General features: G+C 27.2%; 13 protein-coding genes across 13 annotated transcripts; 6 read left to right on the top strand and 7 right to left on the bottom strand. All coding sequences in view use genetic code 12, as the record gives it.

Moving 5' to 3' along the window:
• Positions 1-12: 12 nt before the first annotated feature.
• KGF54_002684 (NADHX epimerase) lies at positions 13-771 on the bottom strand (the record flags this gene model as incomplete). The annotated part of the gene is made up of 1 exon (XM_051763190.1): positions 13-771. The coding sequence occupies one exon, from the start codon at positions 769-771 to the stop codon at positions 13-15; it is 759 nt and encodes a 252-aa protein (XP_051620055.1).
• Positions 772-1,620: 849 nt separating this feature from the next.
• Positions 1,621-3,570, top strand: SEP7 (septin; the record flags this gene model as incomplete). The annotated part of the gene is made up of 1 exon (XM_051763189.1): positions 1,621-3,570. One exon carries the CDS (start codon positions 1,621-1,623, stop codon positions 3,568-3,570), a length of 1,950 nt encoding a protein of 649 aa, XP_051620054.1.
• A 615-nt stretch (positions 3,571-4,185) lies between these two features.
• Positions 4,186-6,810, top strand: KGF54_002682 (karyopherin beta; the record flags this gene model as incomplete). Its single annotated transcript, XM_051763188.1, has 1 exon — positions 4,186-6,810. The coding sequence occupies one exon, from the start codon at positions 4,186-4,188 to the stop codon at positions 6,808-6,810; it is 2,625 nt and encodes an 874-aa protein (XP_051620053.1).
• Positions 6,811-7,222: 412 nt separating this feature from the next.
• Positions 7,223-7,924, top strand: CWH8 (Cwh8p; the record flags this gene model as incomplete). Its single annotated transcript, XM_051763187.1, has 1 exon — positions 7,223-7,924. One exon carries the CDS (start codon positions 7,223-7,225, stop codon positions 7,922-7,924), a length of 702 nt encoding a protein of 233 aa, XP_051620052.1.
• Positions 7,925-8,050: 126 nt separating this feature from the next.
• On the bottom strand, positions 8,051-9,163 carry AGE3 (Age3p; the record flags this gene model as incomplete). Its single annotated transcript, XM_051763186.1, has 1 exon — positions 8,051-9,163. The coding sequence occupies one exon, from the start codon at positions 9,161-9,163 to the stop codon at positions 8,051-8,053; it is 1,113 nt and encodes a 370-aa protein (XP_051620051.1).
• A 381-nt stretch (positions 9,164-9,544) lies between these two features.
• On the bottom strand, positions 9,545-10,417 carry KGF54_002679 (uncharacterized protein; the record flags this gene model as incomplete). The annotated part of the gene is made up of 1 exon (XM_051763184.1): positions 9,545-10,417. The coding sequence occupies one exon, from the start codon at positions 10,415-10,417 to the stop codon at positions 9,545-9,547; it is 873 nt and encodes a 290-aa protein (XP_051620050.1).
• A 739-nt stretch (positions 10,418-11,156) lies between these two features.
• PSY2 (Psy2p) lies at positions 11,157-13,937 on the bottom strand (the record flags this gene model as incomplete). Its single annotated transcript, XM_051763183.1, has 1 exon — positions 11,157-13,937. One exon carries the CDS (start codon positions 13,935-13,937, stop codon positions 11,157-11,159), a length of 2,781 nt encoding a protein of 926 aa, XP_051620049.1.
• A 492-nt stretch (positions 13,938-14,429) lies between these two features.
• KGF54_002677 (ATP synthase complex assembly protein) lies at positions 14,430-15,461 on the bottom strand (the record flags this gene model as incomplete). Its single annotated transcript, XM_051763182.1, has 1 exon — positions 14,430-15,461. One exon carries the CDS (start codon positions 15,459-15,461, stop codon positions 14,430-14,432), a length of 1,032 nt encoding a protein of 343 aa, XP_051620048.1.
• A 107-nt stretch (positions 15,462-15,568) lies between these two features.
• KGF54_002676 (prefolding complex chaperone subunit) lies at positions 15,569-15,931 on the top strand (the record flags this gene model as incomplete). The annotated part of the gene is made up of 1 exon (XM_051763181.1): positions 15,569-15,931. One exon carries the CDS (start codon positions 15,569-15,571, stop codon positions 15,929-15,931), a length of 363 nt encoding a protein of 120 aa, XP_051620047.1.
• Positions 15,932-16,007: 76 nt separating this feature from the next.
• On the bottom strand, positions 16,008-16,334 carry KGF54_002675 (chromatin DNA-binding EKC/KEOPS complex subunit; the record flags this gene model as incomplete). The annotated part of the gene is made up of 1 exon (XM_051763180.1): positions 16,008-16,334. One exon carries the CDS (start codon positions 16,332-16,334, stop codon positions 16,008-16,010), a length of 327 nt encoding a protein of 108 aa, XP_051620046.1.
• Positions 16,335-16,477: 143 nt separating this feature from the next.
• On the bottom strand, positions 16,478-18,094 carry KGF54_002674 (bifunctional fructose-2,6-bisphosphate 2-phosphatase/6-phosphofructo-2-kinase; the record flags this gene model as incomplete). Its single annotated transcript, XM_051763179.1, has 1 exon — positions 16,478-18,094. The coding sequence occupies one exon, from the start codon at positions 18,092-18,094 to the stop codon at positions 16,478-16,480; it is 1,617 nt and encodes a 538-aa protein (XP_051620045.1).
• A 782-nt stretch (positions 18,095-18,876) lies between these two features.
• KGF54_002673 (60S ribosomal protein uL24) lies at positions 18,877-19,571 on the top strand (the record flags this gene model as incomplete). Its single annotated transcript, XM_051763178.1, has 2 exons — positions 18,877-18,895; positions 19,207-19,571. The coding sequence occupies 2 exons, from the start codon at positions 18,877-18,879 to the stop codon at positions 19,569-19,571; spliced, it is 384 nt and encodes a 127-aa protein (XP_051620044.1).
• A 525-nt stretch (positions 19,572-20,096) lies between these two features.
• TIM21 (Tim21p) lies at positions 20,097-20,879 on the top strand (the record flags this gene model as incomplete). The annotated part of the gene is made up of 1 exon (XM_051763177.1): positions 20,097-20,879. The coding sequence occupies one exon, from the start codon at positions 20,097-20,099 to the stop codon at positions 20,877-20,879; it is 783 nt and encodes a 260-aa protein (XP_051620043.1).
• Between the last annotated feature and the right edge of the window lie 15 nt (positions 20,880-20,894).

Below are 20,894 nucleotides of genomic sequence, written 5' to 3'. Positions count from 1 at the left end.
ATAATCTCTGATTCATAATTTAACAATCAATTCATCTCCTTTATATTTACTTAAAATATCTTCAATATCATACTTTTTAGCTATTGCAGGAGTTATGAATCTCCCACCTAAATAATGTACTCTTTGTTCTCCTTCTTTCTCACCTAATTCCAAAAATTTTGTAGCACATGGTTTTGGAGCAGTTAAACTTATCAACATCTTGGAATTTATATCTACATCAACTGGTCCTTCATTTACATCCCATCCTGATGGAATATCAATTGAAATAATCGGTGGTAGATTTTTATGATTTTCTGATAAGTATGAGATTAAATCTTTGAATGGTTCTCTAATTGGCGGTTTGAATGAAAATCCAAATATCGAATCTAAAATTAAAGAAATCCCATTATATGATTTATCATTTAGCAAATGTTTAATTTCTTCCAATGTAGATACTTCCTTCACATCCAAATTTTGTAATTGTTTAACTAAATTGGCATACAATTGAATTTTTGTTGATTTTTTAGGATAATAAATAATAGGTTCATAAGCATTCCAAATCTTTAAATGACGAGCAGCTACTAATCCATCACCTCCATTATTTCCTGGTCCAACTAATACTAAAATTTTTTGTAAAGGTTTTTGTTGTGATGGCGGATATTCTTTATAAATGGCTTTTGCAACTGATAATCCTGCTAATTCCATTAATTGATCTATTGAATATGCACCACTAGACATTAATTCTTGATCTAATTGAGCTGCTGCTTTTGCTGATAAAGTTTTAAATGACATTTTTGGATAGCTGAAATCGAAATTAATTATTGAGCTTATAATTGAATTGAAAGAGCTAGTATTAAATGAACTTTTAGTAGAAATAATTACAACCAATTCATTAAATTCTTATGATATAAATCTACAAAAGCAAATATAACAGTGCAATACGGAATTTATGGGGGTAATTAGTTTTTAAAAATAAGGGTCTAATTGGTAGCTTTATTTTTGTTTCATTTATTTCACATTTCCGACAATTAAGAGATAGATTGTGACATACTATTAATTCTAAAACCAAACAATCTTCACTTTATACATATAACGGTTATTGATACTAGTTTAGATTTGGCTTCAGCAATACTTTAATTCACCTTGAAATCTATTACGCTAGGACTATATGATCACATGATCAATCATGTGAATAATTATATCAAATATTTTTATTTAAATAATAATTAACGTGTAATACTGCATACAAACTTAAAAGTGAGAATAACAAAAAAATAAAAACTTTAAGGAAATTAATTCTCACATAGAACAAAAAAACAACAAACAAGAAACAACAAAAATAAAAGAGATCAAGAAGTAAATTGAAGTTTGGAATCTACAATTTATTATTAATCACTTTTAAATTTTATTTATCATAATATAATTAATAATTTGCTAATTGTTTAGAGGATCAATTACTTTGTTTTACTAATTTTGGTTAGATCACAATTTTATTAAATAGAATTTAGATCCTCAAAAATTTCACATTTTTCAAAATCTATAAAAATAAAGAATTTTAAGGGACACGTTAATAAATAATTGTATTATTCAAAAACTACTTAATCATTAAATATCATATACTTTATATATATATCATAGACAATGGCAACTACATCAGCTCAGTATAATCAACCAGATAACTCATTTATTAATCGAACTTCAAATGGACATTCACAACATTCACCTATTATAAATTATAGAAAAGATGCTAAAAAAGCAGTAAAGTTTACATTTATGGTTGTTGGAGAACTGGGAACTGGTAAAACAACATTTATAAATAGTTTATTAAATAAGAAAGTTATGAATCATCGTTATGAAAATGACAACCATAAGATCTCATTAAATGGTGGAGAGACTAGAACTTTAACATTTACATCTGCAAAATCTGTTGCTTTACCGAATACTTCAATGTTGACAAGAAATTCATTTAATGCAAATACAATACATGAAGAACCAGGTATTGCTTTGACTGAAACAAAAGTTGAAATTGTAGATGATGATAATTTAAAATTAATTTTGAATATTATAGATACACCAGGATTTGGAGAAAATTTAAATAATGAATTATGTTTTGTTGAAATTGAAAATTATTTAAAACAACAATTTGATTTAGTATTAGCTGAAGAAACTAGAATTAAAAGAAATCCAAGATTTACTGATACAAGAGTTCATGTAATGCTATATTTTATAACTCCTACAGGTCATGGATTAAGAGAAATTGATATACAATGTATGAAACGATTATCTAAATATGTAAATATAATTCCAATTATTGGGAAAGCTGATTCTTTTACTCCTAAAGAATTACAATCTTTTAAACAACAAGTTAAAATGGATATTGAAAAATTTAATGTACCAGTTTTCCAATTTGATAATTTTTTGGATGAATATGATGAAGATGAAGATTATGATTTAATTCAAGAATGTAAATTTTATGCAAATTTACAACCATTTGCTATTATTACATCAGAAGATACTTTTGAAATTAAAGATAAAAAATCTGGTAATTCAAAAATTATAAGGGCAAGAAATTATCCTTGGGGATTGGTTGATATTGAAGATACAAGTATAAGTGATTTTCCATATTTGAAATCGGTTTTGTTGGGATCACATTTACAAGATTTGAAAGATTTAACTCATGATTTCTTGTATGAAACTTATAGAACTGAAAGGTTGACTAAAGTTACTGGTGGTGGAGGATTGGAGGATGAAGAATATGATGAAGATAGTGAATTTCATGATACTGTTGAACATCATCAAAATGAAGACAAAGGTGCTACTTTGGCTAATACAAATATACCTTCTTTATCAAATTTAGCACAATTAACTAATACACCAATAGATTCTCAATATAAATTAAATGCTAGTAGTAGTGGTGCAAATTTTTATGATGATAATTCAAGACGCTCATCAAGTTCATCAGTTAAAAAATCAGCATCTATGTTATTAGATGATAACCATTCTCAAACATCATTATCAAAAAACACCACCACAAAAGGCACTTTTGATTTTACACCAAATACATCACAAGTATCAATAAATGAACGAGCTCCAAATAATGATGCTTTCAAGAGATTATCAATAGGACCACAAAGAAATCAATTGCGTCAAATTTCCGAAACTGTACCTTATGTAATTCGACATGAAAGAAATATAGAAAGACAAAATAAATTGGAAGAAATGGAGAAAGCAAGTGCAAAAGAATTGGCTGCTCGTGCTGCATTATTGGAAAAAAAGGCACAAGAATTAAAATTAAAAGAACGAGCATTGATGAAACAATTGGAATTGGCAAAACAACAAAGAGAATTAAATTCAGCTACTTCATCACCTATAAAAAGAAGTTCAAATGTTGAAATTATAGATGATGAAGAAGAAAATGTAAATCAAGACTCAGCTAAACAACAACAACAACAACAACCACATATTGAAAATGGTCATAGTGGTGGACTACAAAAAGATGAAACATTGACTGATTTACATTCTATAGTAAGTGATCAACAACCACATCAACAACAACAATACAACCAAAATGAATATTATCATCCTCGTTAAGGACACTTAAGAATCTATATAAATTTTTTTTTTTTGCTATAAAATATATAAATATTACATAGTTTATTAATTGATAAAAAAGTGAGTTTTTTTTTTTTTAAAAAACATTTTTCTAATCCTTTGATCTCTTGATACTAGCCCATGTAGTTTATACTAATCTTACTGAACATTAAATTTCAATCAATCAATTTAGAAATGTAAAGAATCAATATCTAGAATGTTAAAATTTAATTGCGAAAATTGAAATTTATTGCAGAAAAAAAAAAAATAAATTAAACAACAAACAAAAACAAAAAATAGAAAATAAAAATAATATTAATAAATTAATAAGGGCAAGAATAAAAATAATAATTGATTCAACAAGGTTATAACAATATTACTTTTCAAAAGATCAAAGAATAAGATCAATCAACAAATACTTAATCTTATCAACAAATCTATTCAATTGTTGCTGAGATTTACAAGTTATTAAACATTACTTCATTAATTTCACAATAATAAATTTTTTTTTTTTTATCTTCAATTCAATTTATTTTTTTCTTCTTTTTTTATTACTTTGATAGATCAATTTTCAATTTAATCAATATACCCAACCACAACAACAACATTTCCAGAATGGATATTCTTCAACTTTTGGAAAATGCAATTTTGAGTCCTGATCCTACTCAAAGGACTCAAGCAGAAATTGAATTAAATGAAGCAGCAAATAATCATTTTCCTGAATATATATCTTTATTAATTGAAGCTCTTAATAATAATGATGCTAAAACTGAAGTTAGAATGTTAGCAGGTATTGGATTAAAAAATCAATTAATATCAAAAGATCAAAGAACAAAATTAGCTCAACAAGATCGTTGGCTTAAATTAAATACTGAATTGAAAAAAAAAATAAAAGATCAAGCAATCTTGGGATTAAGTACATTAAATCAAAAAGTTGCAAGTACTGCTGCTCAATTAGTTGCTGCTATAGCAGATATTGAATTACCAAGAGGTGAATGGCCCGAATTGATTCCTATTATTATACAAAATACAAAACTGGAAAATCCTGAAAATGTTAAAAGATCTTCTCAATTAGCTATTGGATATATATGTGAAACTGCTGATCATACAAATCCAAATATCTTATCACAAGCTTCTGGAATTTTAATTGCTATAATTCAAGGTGTACAAAGTAATGAACCTTCAAATGCTGTAAGAGTTACTGCATTAAATGCATTAGTAAATTCATTAGAATTTATAAAATATAATTTTGAAAATGAAGGTGAAAGAAATTATATAATGCAAGTTGTATGTGAAGCAACACAAGCAGATGATTCTGAATTACAAGCAAGTGCATTTGGATGTTTAGCTAGAATAATGTCATTATATTATAGATTCATGTCACTTTATATGGAAAAAGCATTATATGGATTAACAGTTTCTGGAATGCAAAGTTCAGATGAAAAAGTTGCATGTATGGCAGTTGAATTTTGGTCAACTGTATGTGAAGAAGAATTAGAAATTGCTTTACAAAGATCAGAATTAGGTTTAGATCCTTTACAAAATGCTACTTCTCCAGAATTAATTACTTATAATTTTGCTTTAATTGCTTCAACTGAAGTTTTACCTACTTTATTGACTTTATTAACAAGACAAAATGAAGATCCAGAAGATGATGATTGGTCAGTTGCTATGGCTGCTGGTGCATGTTTACAATTATATGCTCAAAATATTGGAAATTATGTTGTTGATCCAACTATAAATTTTGTAAGTAACAATATAAATAAAGAAGATTGGAGATCAAGAGAAGCTTCAGTTATGGCATTTGGATCGATATTGGATGGTCCAGATCATGATCAATTAAAATCAACTATAAAAGATGCTTTAACACCGATTTTAGCATTAATTAAAGATCAAAATTTACAAGTTAAAGAAACAGTTGCTTGGTGTCTTGGTAGAATTGCAGATATGGTAGTTGATGCAATAGATGTTGAAAAACAATTACCTCAATTATTAGAAGCTTTACTTAATGGATTACAAGATCATCCAAAAGTTTCAACAAATTGTTGTTGGACTTTAATGAATTTAGTTGAACAATTATGTTCAGATACTGATCAAGAAACTAATATAATGTCACCTTATTATCCAACAATTATACCTGTATTAATGCAAGTTTCAGGTAGAGCAGATAATGAAAATAGTTCAAGAGCTTCTGCGTATGAAGCATTATCAACATTTGTAACATATAGTGCATTGGATACAATGGGGATAGTACAAAATATAGCATCTGAAATCTTATCTAGATTAGAATCAACAATTGAATTACAATCACAAGTTTCCACAACTGAAGATAAGGGGAATTTAGAAGAATTACAAACAAATATATTATCATTATTAACTAATGTAATAAGAAAATTAGGTCCAGATGTAATAAACGCAGCTGATAATTTAATGGATAGATTTTTAAAATTATTAAATGCTCAAGAACCTAATAGTGTAATAGAAGAAGATATTTTCATAGCCATTAGTGCATTAGCAAGTACTATAGGTGATGGATTTATGAATTATTTACAAGCATTTTTACCATATTTAACAAGAGCTTTGGAGAATGTTGATTCACCTACTTGTTTTACAGCTATTGGATTAGTTGGAGATTTATCACAAAGTTTAGGATTACAAATTACTGAATATCTTAATGGATTAATGACAATATTGGGAAAAAATTTAAGTAATCCAGATATAAAAAGAGAATTACGACCAGCCATAGTTTCAGCTTTTGGAGATGTTGCAGCTGCTATTGGTCCCAAATTTGCACCATATCTTGAATATGTTATGAATATATGTACAGAAGCAGCAAATATAGAGCCTCAAGATAATTCATTAGAAACAATTGATTATGTATTTAACGTTAAAGAATCAGTATTAGATTGTTTTGTTGGTATAACAGCTGGGTTTTCAGATCAATCACAAACATTATATCCAGTTGTAGGAACTATTTTACAATATTTACAAAAAATTTCTTTAGATCCAAATATGTCATCAACAGAATCAATAGCAAGATCAGCTACTGGACTTTTAGGAGATATAGCAGCAATGTATCCACAAGGTCAATTTAAACAATATTTTGATTCTGATTGGGTTACTGAATTTATTAAAAAAACAAGATCAAATCCATTATTTGATGAAAAAACAAAAGATGCTGCAAGATGGGCAAGAGATCAACAAAAGAGACAACAACAAATACCGGCTCCAATGGGTTGAACTAAATTTACTGCTTGATTTTTTTTCTCAATTTTGTTATTTCTCATTTTGTTAATTTTGTTTTATTTGCATCACCAATCTCATTTATTCTGCATCTTTTAAAGGAAAATAATATCAGTCCTGGTTCAATCTTCAGACAATCAATTATAATTTGTTTTTGGTTTTTAGCTACTGGGTACTTATCATTATATCCCGTGTTCTTTCTGAACACACTCTCATGAACTCTAATGTCCTCTTATATATATATTATTATAATATACAAACTTATTTAATAATACAAAAATTTATATTTAGTCTTTTTGTAATAATATTATTATTTCTCGAATTAAAAATTATCGCGAAATCTGTCAAAATTATTTTTCAATTTTGCAACATATTTGAAAACTAGAAACGATCTACAAATCTAAAATATATGTCAAATATTCCAACAAATTTACTACCTCAATATGTGCCCTTTGATCAAACATACGTCTTATACAACCCAAACGATATAATTTCCATAATATCGGTACAATTCACATTATTGCCAATCTACATTATGGTGTTTTACACGTCATGGTTTCTTATAACGAGAGAAATTGAACCAGTTATTGTGGTAGGTGGACATTTATTCTCGGAGATATTGAATAAAGTAATGAAAAAATTGTTAAAGAATCCAAGACCTGATTTCCATTTACAATTTGGTGGTGAAGGAACAGGATTAAATTATGGAATGCCATCTGCTCATTCTCAATTTATTGGATTTTTTATTAGTTATTTTATGTTAATTATAATTTTAAAAGTTCCAAAATTACCTATATTATACAAGAGATTGAGTGCAATAGCGATGTTATTTGTTTGTTGTGGAGTAGCTAGTTCACGAGTTTATTTACAATATCATACTTGGCAACAAGTCTTTGTTGGAGTTAATTTAGGTATTGTTATTGGAATATTTTGGTTTCTTGTGAGTTCATTTGTTAGAGATGTTGGTATAGTAGATTGGGTATTGAATTGGCGAGTAGTGAAATTATTTTGGATTAAGGATTCTTATTATTATAATTACAAGAGTTTTAAAGATGAGTATGATTTGTATATAGCTGAACGAAAAAGTGAGAAGATTCGAAAGAGTAGATAATAGATCAAATTAATAGAATTAATTTATGAATTGAAATAAATTTTGCATTATATAAATTTCTATGTTAAAAATTAATTTTGTATTATATAAATTTCTATGTTAAAAATTAATTTGAATAACTTTTTATTAAAAATCATCCCATTTATCATCATCATCGTGTTTTAAATTATTTCCACCAGATAAACTTTCATATTTAATTCCATTATCTGCCTTTTTATAACCAAACGCAGTAGGAACTTGTTCTGAAGAAGAACTTTTACCCCATATTCCATTAAATCTATGATCAATAGTTTTATTTAACCCTTGTTCATTAATTTCTTTTGTAAAATTTTGAAAAGTTTCTTGTCCATATTTACCAGTTTCTTGCATTTTTTGACCAAATTGTGCCATTGCCTTTTTAGCTTCATTACCAAATTCACTTTGATTGAAAGAATTTATACCTGGTTGAATTACACTATCATTTACTTCTTGTACTGATTTGGCAACTGATGATGAAAATAATCCCCAACCTTTTGTGAATGTTCCTAAAGGATCTTTTTGGAAATTATCAACTGTAAAATTTGATAATGATGAATTGTTAGTGGTGGTGGTTGTTGATTGATTTGGTGTGTTTCCAAATCCACTGTATTTTCCACCTTGATTTGGTGGTAAATGATCTGGTCTTGTTTCGTTTTTGGCACCTAAATCAGCAAAATATGCTTCGTTTTTATGTCTTTGATCATTATTGAGTGTATTATTATTTGAACGTATATTTGAATTTGAAGAAGTTGAATTTTGATTTGATGATGATGACAATGAATTTGATTTAATTGAATTTGAATCATTGGTTTTATGAGGTAATGATTCACCAGAATGATCTTTTTGAACATATTCTTTACCTTCAACTTCACAAGTTAAAATTTCTTTATAATCTTCAGCAACAAAATTATCATATTTTAATTTTGCAGTTAAATTTAAATCAATTCCATTTTCCACAAAATATTTTTTCAATCTTTCATTCCCACCAATTTCCATTCTTAAAGTTTCTTCAGGTTTAAATTGATCCATTGTAATTGATCGTACAAATGAAATATGAACTCCTAAACCTCTATGTATACCTGCACATTCTAAACATATAAATATACCGAATTTTGGTGATGCCCATTGAGGATTTGGTGCTGAACAATCAAAACATTTTTTATTTTCACCTGTTTTTTGTAAATTTAATAATTTTCTTCTTGTTTCTGGATCAATTGACATTTTTGTCGTGTCAAGTATTATAATGATAATGGACTAATGTAAAACGTTGATGAAGAAATAAAGTATAAATAAGTTGAAGTTTTGAATTGGTGATACTTGAAGTTAAATCGTTGATTTGTCTTGAAATTTTGTAATTTCAATTTTTAGTATATTATGTGTTTGTTGATTGATAACAAAAAAAAAACCAAAACTAAAAAAAATTTTGTTCGTTACTTGGTAGCTTTTTAAATCTCGTAATTTATATTATTAGAGATTGTAACGCCTTGCTTTTGACTAGAAAGATTGTAACATGAAACATTCATCATCATATGAAAACTATGACTTTACATGTAGAAAAAAACATATATGTAATACTATACAAGTAAGAAGTATAAAGAAAATCTATAATTTAGCACCTGGAGCTTCTAAAGCCTTTTTTAAAGTAACTGGATAATCAGCTGAACCAGCACCTTGAGAAACTTGCCATGAACCACCATCAACAACTAATACATCACCAGTGACAAAATCAGCAGCTGGTGAAAATAAATAAACAGTAGCATCAGCAATATCTTGTTTTGTACCCATTCTTTGTAATGGAATTTTAGAAATAACAGCTTCTTTGCCACCTGGTGCTAATCTTGACATACCTTCAGTTTCATCAATTGGTCCTGGAGCAATACAATTTGATCTTACACCAATCGGTCCAAATTCAACAGCTAATGAATTAGATAATGCATCAACACCAGCTTTTGCTGCTCCAACATGAATTTGAAAAGGTACACCATAATAATGTAATGTAGCACTTACAAATATAACAGCTCCTTTATTTTTTCTTAATTCTTCAAAACATGCTTTTACAGTATTATAAGAACCTAATAAATCAATTGATACAACTGATTTAAAAGCATTTGATGATAAATGATTAAAATCAGCCAAAAAATTACCAGCTGCTCCAGCAATTACAAAATCAATTCTACCTAATTCAGCAACTGTTTTGGATACTGCTTCAGCTAATTGTTTAACATCTCTTACATCAACATCAGGTAATGAAACTACTTTTGATCCAGATCTTAAAGATTGAATATCTTTTGCTGCTTCATCTGTTTTTTGTTTATTTCTACCTACAATTGCTGCATTAGCTCCTAATAATACCATAGCTTCTGTTTGTACTCTACATATTGATCCTGCTCCTCCTGTTACAAATACAACTTTTCCTTTAAATAAATCAGGTCTCCAACTCCCCTTTGTTACATATGATTCGTTTAAAAATGGCATCTTTTGTGATTTATATGAATATGTATATGATGTAAATAATTGAATGAATGTTATAGTTGTAAGATGATTAAAGATTTTTGAATATATGAATAATTTGAAAATTTAATTTGTTTGTATATTATTAATGTAAAGTAATAATAGATTGTTGTTATAAAAAAGGATTATAATAATATTTCAAAATTATTAAAGTGACAAATCTCCACATTTCAATATTTAAAATCATTTGGTAGTAACTATTCTTTTATTTTTTTACCCTCGGGAAATAAATAATATATCAAAAGATATTTGTATTGTGACATATTTCGATACATCTATTGGGTTAGTCGAGCCATTAAAACTTTTGCCACTGGATGTATATAGAACTTTGATCTCTTATTGATTGTGCTCTTATGCGATTATTTGCAGCGTATAATACAATGAATGAAATTTTTGGAAAAGAAATTTTGAAAATTTTGCATCTATTTTGAATTAGATATAAAACAATATTGCAACGCAGGAGAACATTTGTTAAAATTAAATAAATTTTTTTAACCTTCGATTTCTAAATATCGATTATTTATCAATATCTAGAAGTAGAAGAAACTATTCAGAATAAACATCAATAAAAAGTAAAGTTAAAACATTGTAAGATCAATAAATTAATCGTAAGTATAGATAACTAAAACATTAAGAAAAACTAAAAACCCATAAATATATTTAAATCACCACTACCATAAATATTTGTTGTATGTATGTATAATCAATCCTCACCTTTCCCATTTCCTGTTGCATTCACTAATATTTTATTACTTGGTGTAGTTGCAATTTCTATTCCGTTTGAACCATTGGTATGTAAAGACTGAGAATTTAAATTTGAATTTATAAATTCATCTTCATTTGATTTAAATCCATTTACTTGATTTGAATTGGAGATTGATATTGATGATTCTCTTGAAGATTTTTTGGTACTATAATTTTCTATTCTATCATCTTCTGAATTACCCTTTGAAGAACCTCTTGGTCTTTTTTCACCTATTTTAAAAGATGCTTTTGTATCTACTTGCTCTTGATTATCTCCATTCTGTTCAGGTATATCAATTTGTTGTTGTTCTTCTTCTTCATCACTTATTGGAGTAGACGCATTGTTAATTAATATCTCTTCTTCATCATCTGAACCAACCAATTCATCAGTTTTTATCAATTCCAAATGTTCAACATCTTTTACAACAACATCACTTAATTTTAAAGTTAATTTTATATCATTATTTTCATTATCATCATCAAATTCATCATCATCATCATTATCATTGTCATTATCATTTGGAATTATTTCATTAAATTTATTATCAACCAAAGTTATTAATTTTTGACCAGTATCTATATAATCAATACTCATCATAAATTCACGATATTCATCAATAAGATAAGTTGCAATTAATTTGAAATTATTTCTGTTTTCATAATTTGAAGCATCAGCTAATCTTATTATTGATTCTAAAAAATCTAAAAAAGTTGAGTTTGATAAACTATTTTCATTTGATACTAATTTGAAATAATCAATTAAATAATTTAGTATTCTATTTTTTAGGATATATTGAGTGTATAAATTATCATTTAGTAGTAGTATATCTCTAATGCATCTAACAATATGTAGTTTTAAAACTTTTTTACAATTTGATGATAATAATTTTGCAAATCCTTCTAGAATATTGTGTTCAATAATGAATGGTCTTGATAATGAAATGTCATGTTCTTTTGAACAATACGAAACTAGTTCACATAGTATTTGGTATAATGTTTCATCCTCTTTTAATATAGACGATGACTTATTGCTGGTGGCATTTGATATCACTTTTTCAAATAATATTGGTGCAACTATTGTGTAAAATGATTCGAAATAATGATATACTCTATTATCCTCTTTGGTTTTTTGATTATCAACTATGTCTTGATCAATCTCCCCCAATATTGAATCAGTACTAGTGGCATCGTTTTCGTTATTCCCAACATAAGTAAAATTATTGTTTGCATCCAATAATGTTTTTATAGCTTCATATGCTTGCATTTTTAATCCAATATTTTTATCATTTGCTAGAAGATTCCCCAAGGTGGATATTAGGCCCATGTTGTGACTTTTGGTTTTATTCGCGTCAGCTTTCATACTTTTTACACCAATACCATTTAGTTTAGCCTCGTTATTGCCTTCTCGTACCAGACTTGAAGGTGTGATTGATTCAATTATAAGACTTTCTTCCTCATCTTCTAATTTAGTGACTAAAGTAATATCTTGATCAATAATCATAACAATTAATTCAGTTCCCAAAATTCGAGTTTTATCTTCTTCATCTTGTAATGCAAAAATTATCATTTTAAATAAACCAGAATTAACCAACAATGTAAAAAAGTCAGACTTCTGTAGTGACTTGGCTATCATTAAATATTGATGTAGCATTTTCAATCCATCTCTTTTCAACTCTATATCTTTATCTTTATCTTCATATATTTCAAAAACTTTTTCCAAAACATTTGCATCTTTTAAATATTCAAATATCTTCATTTGATTTGCGTATATCATTGTGTTGAAAGTGCTAAAAGTTTGGTTATCTAAAAATCTTGCCAAAATTACATCTTTCAAAGTGTTTAGATAAAAGTCATTCTTAAATATTTCTAAATTATTAACGGGTATAACTGTTTTAAAAGATTTTTCTTCAAACAATGACTTGTAATCTGCTTTAGATTCGGGGTACTCTGAGTCATATTCAAATATTCCAACTAAAGCTAATATTCTTTCTTCGGTACCTATTAAATCTTCAACCAATGATGGTTCATTGTATGCAAATAATATTTTATAAATGTCACTTATTAAACATAATGCTTCTTTATCATTTCCACTACTTGCTTTTTCATAAACTTTTATTAATTTATCACAATATTTTGTATCTATTATATAATCCAGTATGTTTGATCTAGTAAATTGAGAATTAATTCCTTGATTTAAATTTTCAAATGCTGAAATCAAATTATCTTTTGAAGGTAATAATGGTGGATATCTTATTGGTCCAGTAATAAATTCGGTTATATCATCTCCACCATCAGGTATATTTGAAATCACATAATATAAAGAAATATGTGGACTTATATTCCCCTGTTGAACTTTTATTATAAAATCACATAAATCTGCACAACCTTCAGTTTCTTGAAATGATAAAGCTAAATCAGTACCATTTGAATCAGTCCAAACTATTAAAGTTTCTTGTTGTCTTTGATATTGAATTGAACCTTCTAAATATGATTTTAATATAGTATCATTTTCTTGATTTTCCTTTTTAACTAAAAAATATGGTATATTTGTTTGAGGATCTATTTCACCTGTACAAAAACCTGTACCATTATCTATCCAATCTTCTCCATTTAATAAATATACTTTAACTCTTCTTGGTAAATTTCCTGCTGATTCTAATCTTTTTAATTCTTCTTTTTTGGATTGAGTAATATGTGATATATATTCATTTTGATTTTCTTTATTATCTTTATCATTCATTATCTTTAGAGAATTGAATTTCTCTTTTGAATTTAACTCAATTTAAATAAATTTCTAAACTTGATGTACTACTGCTGACTAATAATTGTGTATGTAAAGTGTGATTTGTAAAAATAGTATATTAAGGTATAATCTAATTGATTCAATTTGTTTCAAATTGTTGCAACACAAGTCTATTATTATCTGTATTACTACTTTTTTATTGTTTTGTATTTTTTTATATTTTACGCGTAATATTATTTACTTATTTATTTATAGAGAGATCATACATAATTTTATTATGTGTGAAAATAGAGATCAAAGATTGCAAATCAAACGTCCTTCAGACCAAGGTGTACTAGTTACGAGCGCCAGTAATTGGCTGATCAAGGTTTAATAAAAGCAGCTCAAGTCCAACATCTGTAACAACAAAATTTCACATTTTTTAAGCATTTATGAACACTAAGTAGTTTCGAAATATCTATTTTCTAAGTAAATATATACATGTATTTATTAATGACTTACTAAGGCTGCCCCAGCTAAACTTCTTAACCATTCCTTTTGTTCAACATCATGAGTATCTTCAACTTCTCCCCATCTACTAGTTTGTATAATAGTTTCTAAATTCCCCAATTCAATAATTTCTTCGACTGATTTATACCAAAATTTATCTTGAGTGTTTTTGTTGACTTGAAACACAGTTTGCATTCTTTGTGGATCAGATACATTTGATCTCAATATTGATGTACCACATAAGAATGATTTTGTAGTTAATACTGTTTTCTCTAATGCTATTAATTCAAAAATGTCAATTTTATTTAACCAATTCATTACTACTTCTTTTGTTTTTAAAGATTGTTTATTACCTCTTAATCCATCTTTTTCACAATCCAAAAAGTTTAATTCAATTTTTTCATCATTTTTTAATAAGTTTTGTTGATGGCCGAAATTTGTGAAAAATTCATTATATTCTTTAATTAATGGTAAATATAATTGATCTTGTCTTTGTCTTAATAATCCATCACAATCTTTTATACCTGCAAATATAAGACAAGTATCAGTATCAAGATATTTTAATAATCCCATTTTTAAGTCATCTATCGCTATTATTTCTTTAACTTTTTCATTTTCATTTTCATCTATTTTATGAGCTGATTCTAAATCAATTGCTCTTGCTGCTAATTCAGTTAATGGTAATGCACTTGATTTTACTGATGTACTTTGTAGATTTGTCCATTCATGACTTATTAAATATGCTAATTGTTTTTTGGTAGGTGGTAATATCAATGGTAATCCTAATGGTGTACGTAATGTTTTCCCATCTAATTGAACTTCATACTTATTTGTTGATTCATTATAAAGAACATTTCCTTTATCCCAAAATCGTTTACCTGTTTTAGCTAATCTATTAGTTTCTGATTGAGTATTATGTTCAATTGACTTATCAGCTAATGAACCCTTGTTAAAATTGAGCCATTTAGAACTTAACGAAAAAGATCTATATGTTGTAAAAGCATATCTTGTTGTGGGTATTATTCTTATCATTCTTTAATGGTTGTAAAAAGGTTTGAAAAATAAAAAATTCGATCTCTTTCTATTTTATCAATACATTATCAAAACCAACTTACAGAATAAACAACCACATACAAAATATGAATCAAGAGGCATTGCAAAAAGTCCTTATAGAAATGGACAACCAACTAAACAAATCAAGAGCAGAATTATCAATGGTGAATCTACAATTAGATAGAATAAACACAAACCTCAATGTAATAACATCAACAAATAAAAGATTAAATCAAGTAAATAAACCAGATGAAGAAGTATGGCAAGGTATAGGAAAAGCATTTATTGCAAACACCACAAAGAATTATCTAGATGAATTGGCGAAAGATGAAAAAGAATATAAAACAACTGAAAAAAGTCTAAAGATTAAACAAGATTATTTACAAACTACACTTGAGAAAACAATTGATGGTATGACTAAAATAGTAGGAGGTGGTGAAAAGAAATAAATACACGTAATAAATCATCATGCATTTATTATAGATTTAATATATGTATTACTATCATTAGTTCATAAGTCATTAATTAGTCATCATCATCATCTTCTTCTTCTACTCCTTCATCTAATACTTTTCTCTCTATATCATCACTACCTATATTCAGTTTCCCCAATTTCATTCGTTCAGTTAAATATTCATTTATATGATCTTGTAAAGTAGTAATTGAAGCTCTTAAATTACCCAATGGAGTATTTTTATGATCACTTGGTTTATCTCTATCTTCTCCTCCTGCATTTATTACTATATCTGATATTTGAGTTGTTTTACCATTTGTTGTATGTGGTCCTTCTCCTATATCAAAGTTATGTAGTATATTATTTGATTTATATGTTGCTGTTGGTTTCAAACTCATGTTTTGATGTTTTGGTTTTAAAAATTACTGTAGAAGTTAATTTAATTTTTTTGGTATTATTAATTTGTGTTTCATTATTAATGTATTGAAAAAATTAAAAATTATAAACTATTTATTACTATACAAATTGATAATTGTTTCATTTATACATCTTTAATCTTTATTCTTTTAGCAACATTTGAATAAGCATTAAATTTAATTTCAATTATTTCATCAGTTTTAAAATCTAATGTTGGTATATCATAACATGAACAAGACATTAAATAACCATATAAAACTTTTAATATAGTATCATCAGCAATTATTAATATATCACCACTCATTCTTTCCATTTCCAAGATTAATGGTTCTATTTTGATTGCTAAATCATGATATGATTCTGCTCTTGAAAATCTATAATGATATGGATCTTTTATATAATGAGCATATTCATCTGGATATTTTTGAGAAATTTCTTCATCTGACATACCACCAACTACACCAGGATTTTTTTGTGATAATTGAATTCTATGTCTTACATTTATATGTTTTTCTTTTAAGAATTGAGTAGTTTCAATTGTTCTTTTTTTGACTGATGTCCATATAACTAAAGAATTATCATCTACTCCATCCATTCCAACAGCTGGTTGTCTTTCATCAACTGATAATTCTCTTTCAAGTTTTGGTTTTGATGTCATTACTTTATCAAGGTATGTTTTACCTTCAGATTTTAATTGATCAATTAATGTATTTGTTAAACGTTTGGCATAATTTGTACCTTCTTCATCTAATGGAGGATCAAAATTATAATCTAATGAATTTTTATAACATCTTGCTAAAAATACTGACCCTGATTTTATAGAACCATTCATTAAATAAAATACAACTTTATTTATTAAATAACCATAATTTGAATTATGTAATTCGATTCTTTCACCAAAATTTATAAATTTAATATATGATAAATCTTTTTCTAAATCATTACTTTGCATTTCTTGATAATATGGAGCTAATGCATTAATCCTTTCACTATAATCTTTATAAGCTTTTTCATAATTCCAATCTTTATAATCAGGTGAAGATCTTGCTGCTTCTTCAATATTTTTCATAACTATTGAATCATCAGTAACTAAACTTTCAATAAATAAAACTTGAATATTTAATTTACTAAATTTTTGATGTAATTGAATTCTAAATTCTGGTTTTGCATTAACTGCATCATAAATTGCAACTTGTCCTTTATCATTTTTAAAAAAATTTAAAATATCATTTAAACATTCATTTACAACTTTTTCTCTTAATGCATGAGCTTTATCTGATTTCGGAGTGGGAACAAATAAATCATGAGTTAAATCATCTTCAGCACTTGCTCTTCTATAATCACCTAAATGGAAAGAATGAGTTTTAACACCTAACCATCTTAAATATCTTGTTAATGATACTGATAAATGAGTTTTACCTCTACCTGGTAATCCAGCTAATGCAATAATAATTTTACCAGCATGAAATAATCTACCTGATTCTGTTGAATATAATTGTGCACCACCTAATTCACTTAATGGATCAATTTGTTTATGAACTCCATCAACTCCTGTTATATCACTTAATCTTCTTTGCATACCTTCAACTGGTGAATCAACTAAATTGGGTTTCGAATTATCATGAAATGACCATCTTTTTCTTGTTCTCATTTGATTTTTACTTATTGGTTGTGAACCAAAACCATTATATAATTCTATTGATTCTTCTTCTTCATCAGATATTAATGTGGGGTTGGACATTTGATACGGTAATAATTGGGTATAATTATAATATTTGAATTGATAATAATTTGAATTGAGAATTGAAATATGATTATATGGTTCCAAGCTAGGTGAAATTGGTCAAGTTGAATCAAAATTAGTATACAAAGTATAAAATATATTCTTTTATCAATTGATACGTAAATATAAATGATTATGCATGATATAATATAATTAATAATAATATTAATATTATGCCAATTATCTGATATAAAAAAGCTACCAATCTATTAGCTAAGATTTTCAATAATTTAATAAAGTTCACAGATTCGATTAAAGCTATTCCAGAAATTCATGCTCTTAGTTGTTTTTTTGAATATGCCGGTGTCGAAATGCTCAAAGCTAAAGCGTGATTTATTAGAGTGAAAAATACTAGGGTAGTTTTACAGGATACTGATTCTCGGACTTTTTCTGAGCTTCGTAGGAGTGTAATATCCAACATTATTAGCTCAGACACATACGGATGTAAGCCAGACTTGTCTATTCGTATGTAGTCCAGTAAAAAAATAAAGAAAAACAGAATACGTGGAAATGGTTGCAAAATTGTGAGCTTCGTTTATCAATAGAGTTTGCATCAATCTATATAGATTCATCAAATTGTATAACACACGACCTACTCTTACATACTGCACATAACTTTTGAAAAAATTCTTACTTTTTTTTTCTCTTTTTCTCTTTAATAATTTTTCACTTTTTTAATAGAAAAAAATTTTCACTTAGATATTCATTAACCACAATCAATCAATAATACCTTAGTAAAAATGGCTAAAATCTCACAAGGTATGTGATTATAATGAAAAGATATGAAAGAGAGATATACGATATTTGAAAAGTTCAGACTCAATAAGGTGGGATATCATAAATTATCGAATCCAAGTATGAAATACTATTTTGGAATAAACTATTGAATTTTTTAAAGGGATTATAAGCTTGTTTCAGAGTAAAGAAAGATACATCCTTAATCACAAGAAATCAGAGTTTTATGCTGTATCTATTCATCTATTTATCGTCATCCCAAGGCAGTCAAGAACTTTTGCAGATCGTATAAATTTTCAACTTACAAGTTCAATACTAACTTTAAATTACTTTAGACGTTTCATCATCAAGATCAAAAGCTAGAAAAGCTCACTTTTCATCATCATCAGTTGAAAGAAGAGCCATTATGTCAGCTCCATTATCAAAAGAATTAAAATCAAAATATAATATTAAATCATTACCAATTAGACAAAATGATGAAGTTTTAATTGTTAGAGGTTCAAAAAAAGGTTCAGAAGGTAAAGTTAATTCAGTATATAGATTAAAATTTTCAATTCAATTAGATAAATTACAAAAAGAAAAATCAAATGGTGCTTCAGTTCCAATCAATGTTAATCCTTCAAAAGTTGTTATTACTAAATTACATTTAGATAAAGACAGAAAAGCATTAATTGAAAGAAAAGGTGGTAAATCAGAATAAATTATTTAAGAAACATTTTGAGAGTACGATATAGAATGATGAGTGTATAAAAGATTTGAAAATATATAAAACTAATTATTTTTGCATAACATTGACATTATTAGAAAGAAAGAGCTTACTGTAGTATATTGCACTCTCCATATAAGGGATCAAAAAAAATTGGGAGCATTTCAACCATTTCCAAAAAAAACACAATTACTGTGCTTTTTCTTTCATCAATTGTAGCTCAAAAATACATTTATCATCTTAATCAAAATGTTTATAATATGGATATAGGCCCCCGGCGGGACTCGAACCCGCGATCATTAACTCCGGAAATTAATACCTTAACCAACTAGGCCACGGGGGCATGTTTGTAAAACAAAAAAGACGCTGCAAAATACAGATAAAATCTAAAAACGAATAATCAATAGACCTATATTTCAGTCGTGTGATGTGTTTTCTAGATCAACCTTTTGTAAAAAAATTATCTGAAAAAGCATCAATTTTTAATCAGCTCCGCAAGAGTATCATTAATCAATTGCAATGTTCAAACAACTAAGTTCAGGCTCATTGAGACTAACAGGACTCAGATCACCATTGATTGCACCAATCAATTTGATAACCAAACCAAACATAATAAAATCAATACCATTAAAACCACTAATACTTACCCCATTACTTCATAGACCAACTTTCATCAACACTTTCAAAAACTATTCAACAGCAACAAGAACACCACCTCCACAACCGCCAAAAGATAAAAACATTAAAGGTAAACAAATTTTAAACAGAATTTCAAGAGCTTTTACATTTTCATTATCAACAGTTATAGTGATATTAGCTTCTGGAGTTGCAATTTTAGTGGTCTACCTCATATTATCTGAATTATTATTACCATCAGGAGACACAAGAACTTTCAACAAAGCAGTGAATATAATAGAGAACTCACCAAAAGCACAATCCTTGTTAGGTTTCCCACAAGGTGAAAGATTAAAAGCTTATGGAATAGTAGCAGCAGATAAATGGATTCGTAATAGATCAGTACAAAGTATGAAAAGAAAATCAACAGTTGATGATAAAGATCATTTATTTATGAAATTCCAAGTTGAAACTTCTAATGGAAAATATGGTGTTGTCAGTTTAGAACAATTGGATTATACTTTATTTAAAACTAAATTTGAATATATTGCATTAGATGTACCTGGTGAAGCTAGAGTTTATATTGTTGAACCGGAGGGATTATTAAGAAAGCAATTGATGGGGTCGACTAATTTGAGAAGTGGGTCTGGATTCTTGGGGTTGAATTGGGGACCAAAAAAGGATTAAATATTGAGAGGTTTG

The sequence above is a fragment of the Candida jiufengensis genome (assembly GCF_024610255.1).
Source record: "Candida jiufengensis strain CBS 10846 chromosome Unknown scaffold3, whole genome shotgun sequence".
NCBI classification, from domain to species: domain Eukaryota; kingdom Fungi; phylum Ascomycota; class Pichiomycetes; order Serinales; family Debaryomycetaceae; genus Lodderomyces; species Lodderomyces jiufengensis.
This window is presented reverse-complemented; position numbering and strand designations above follow the sequence as displayed.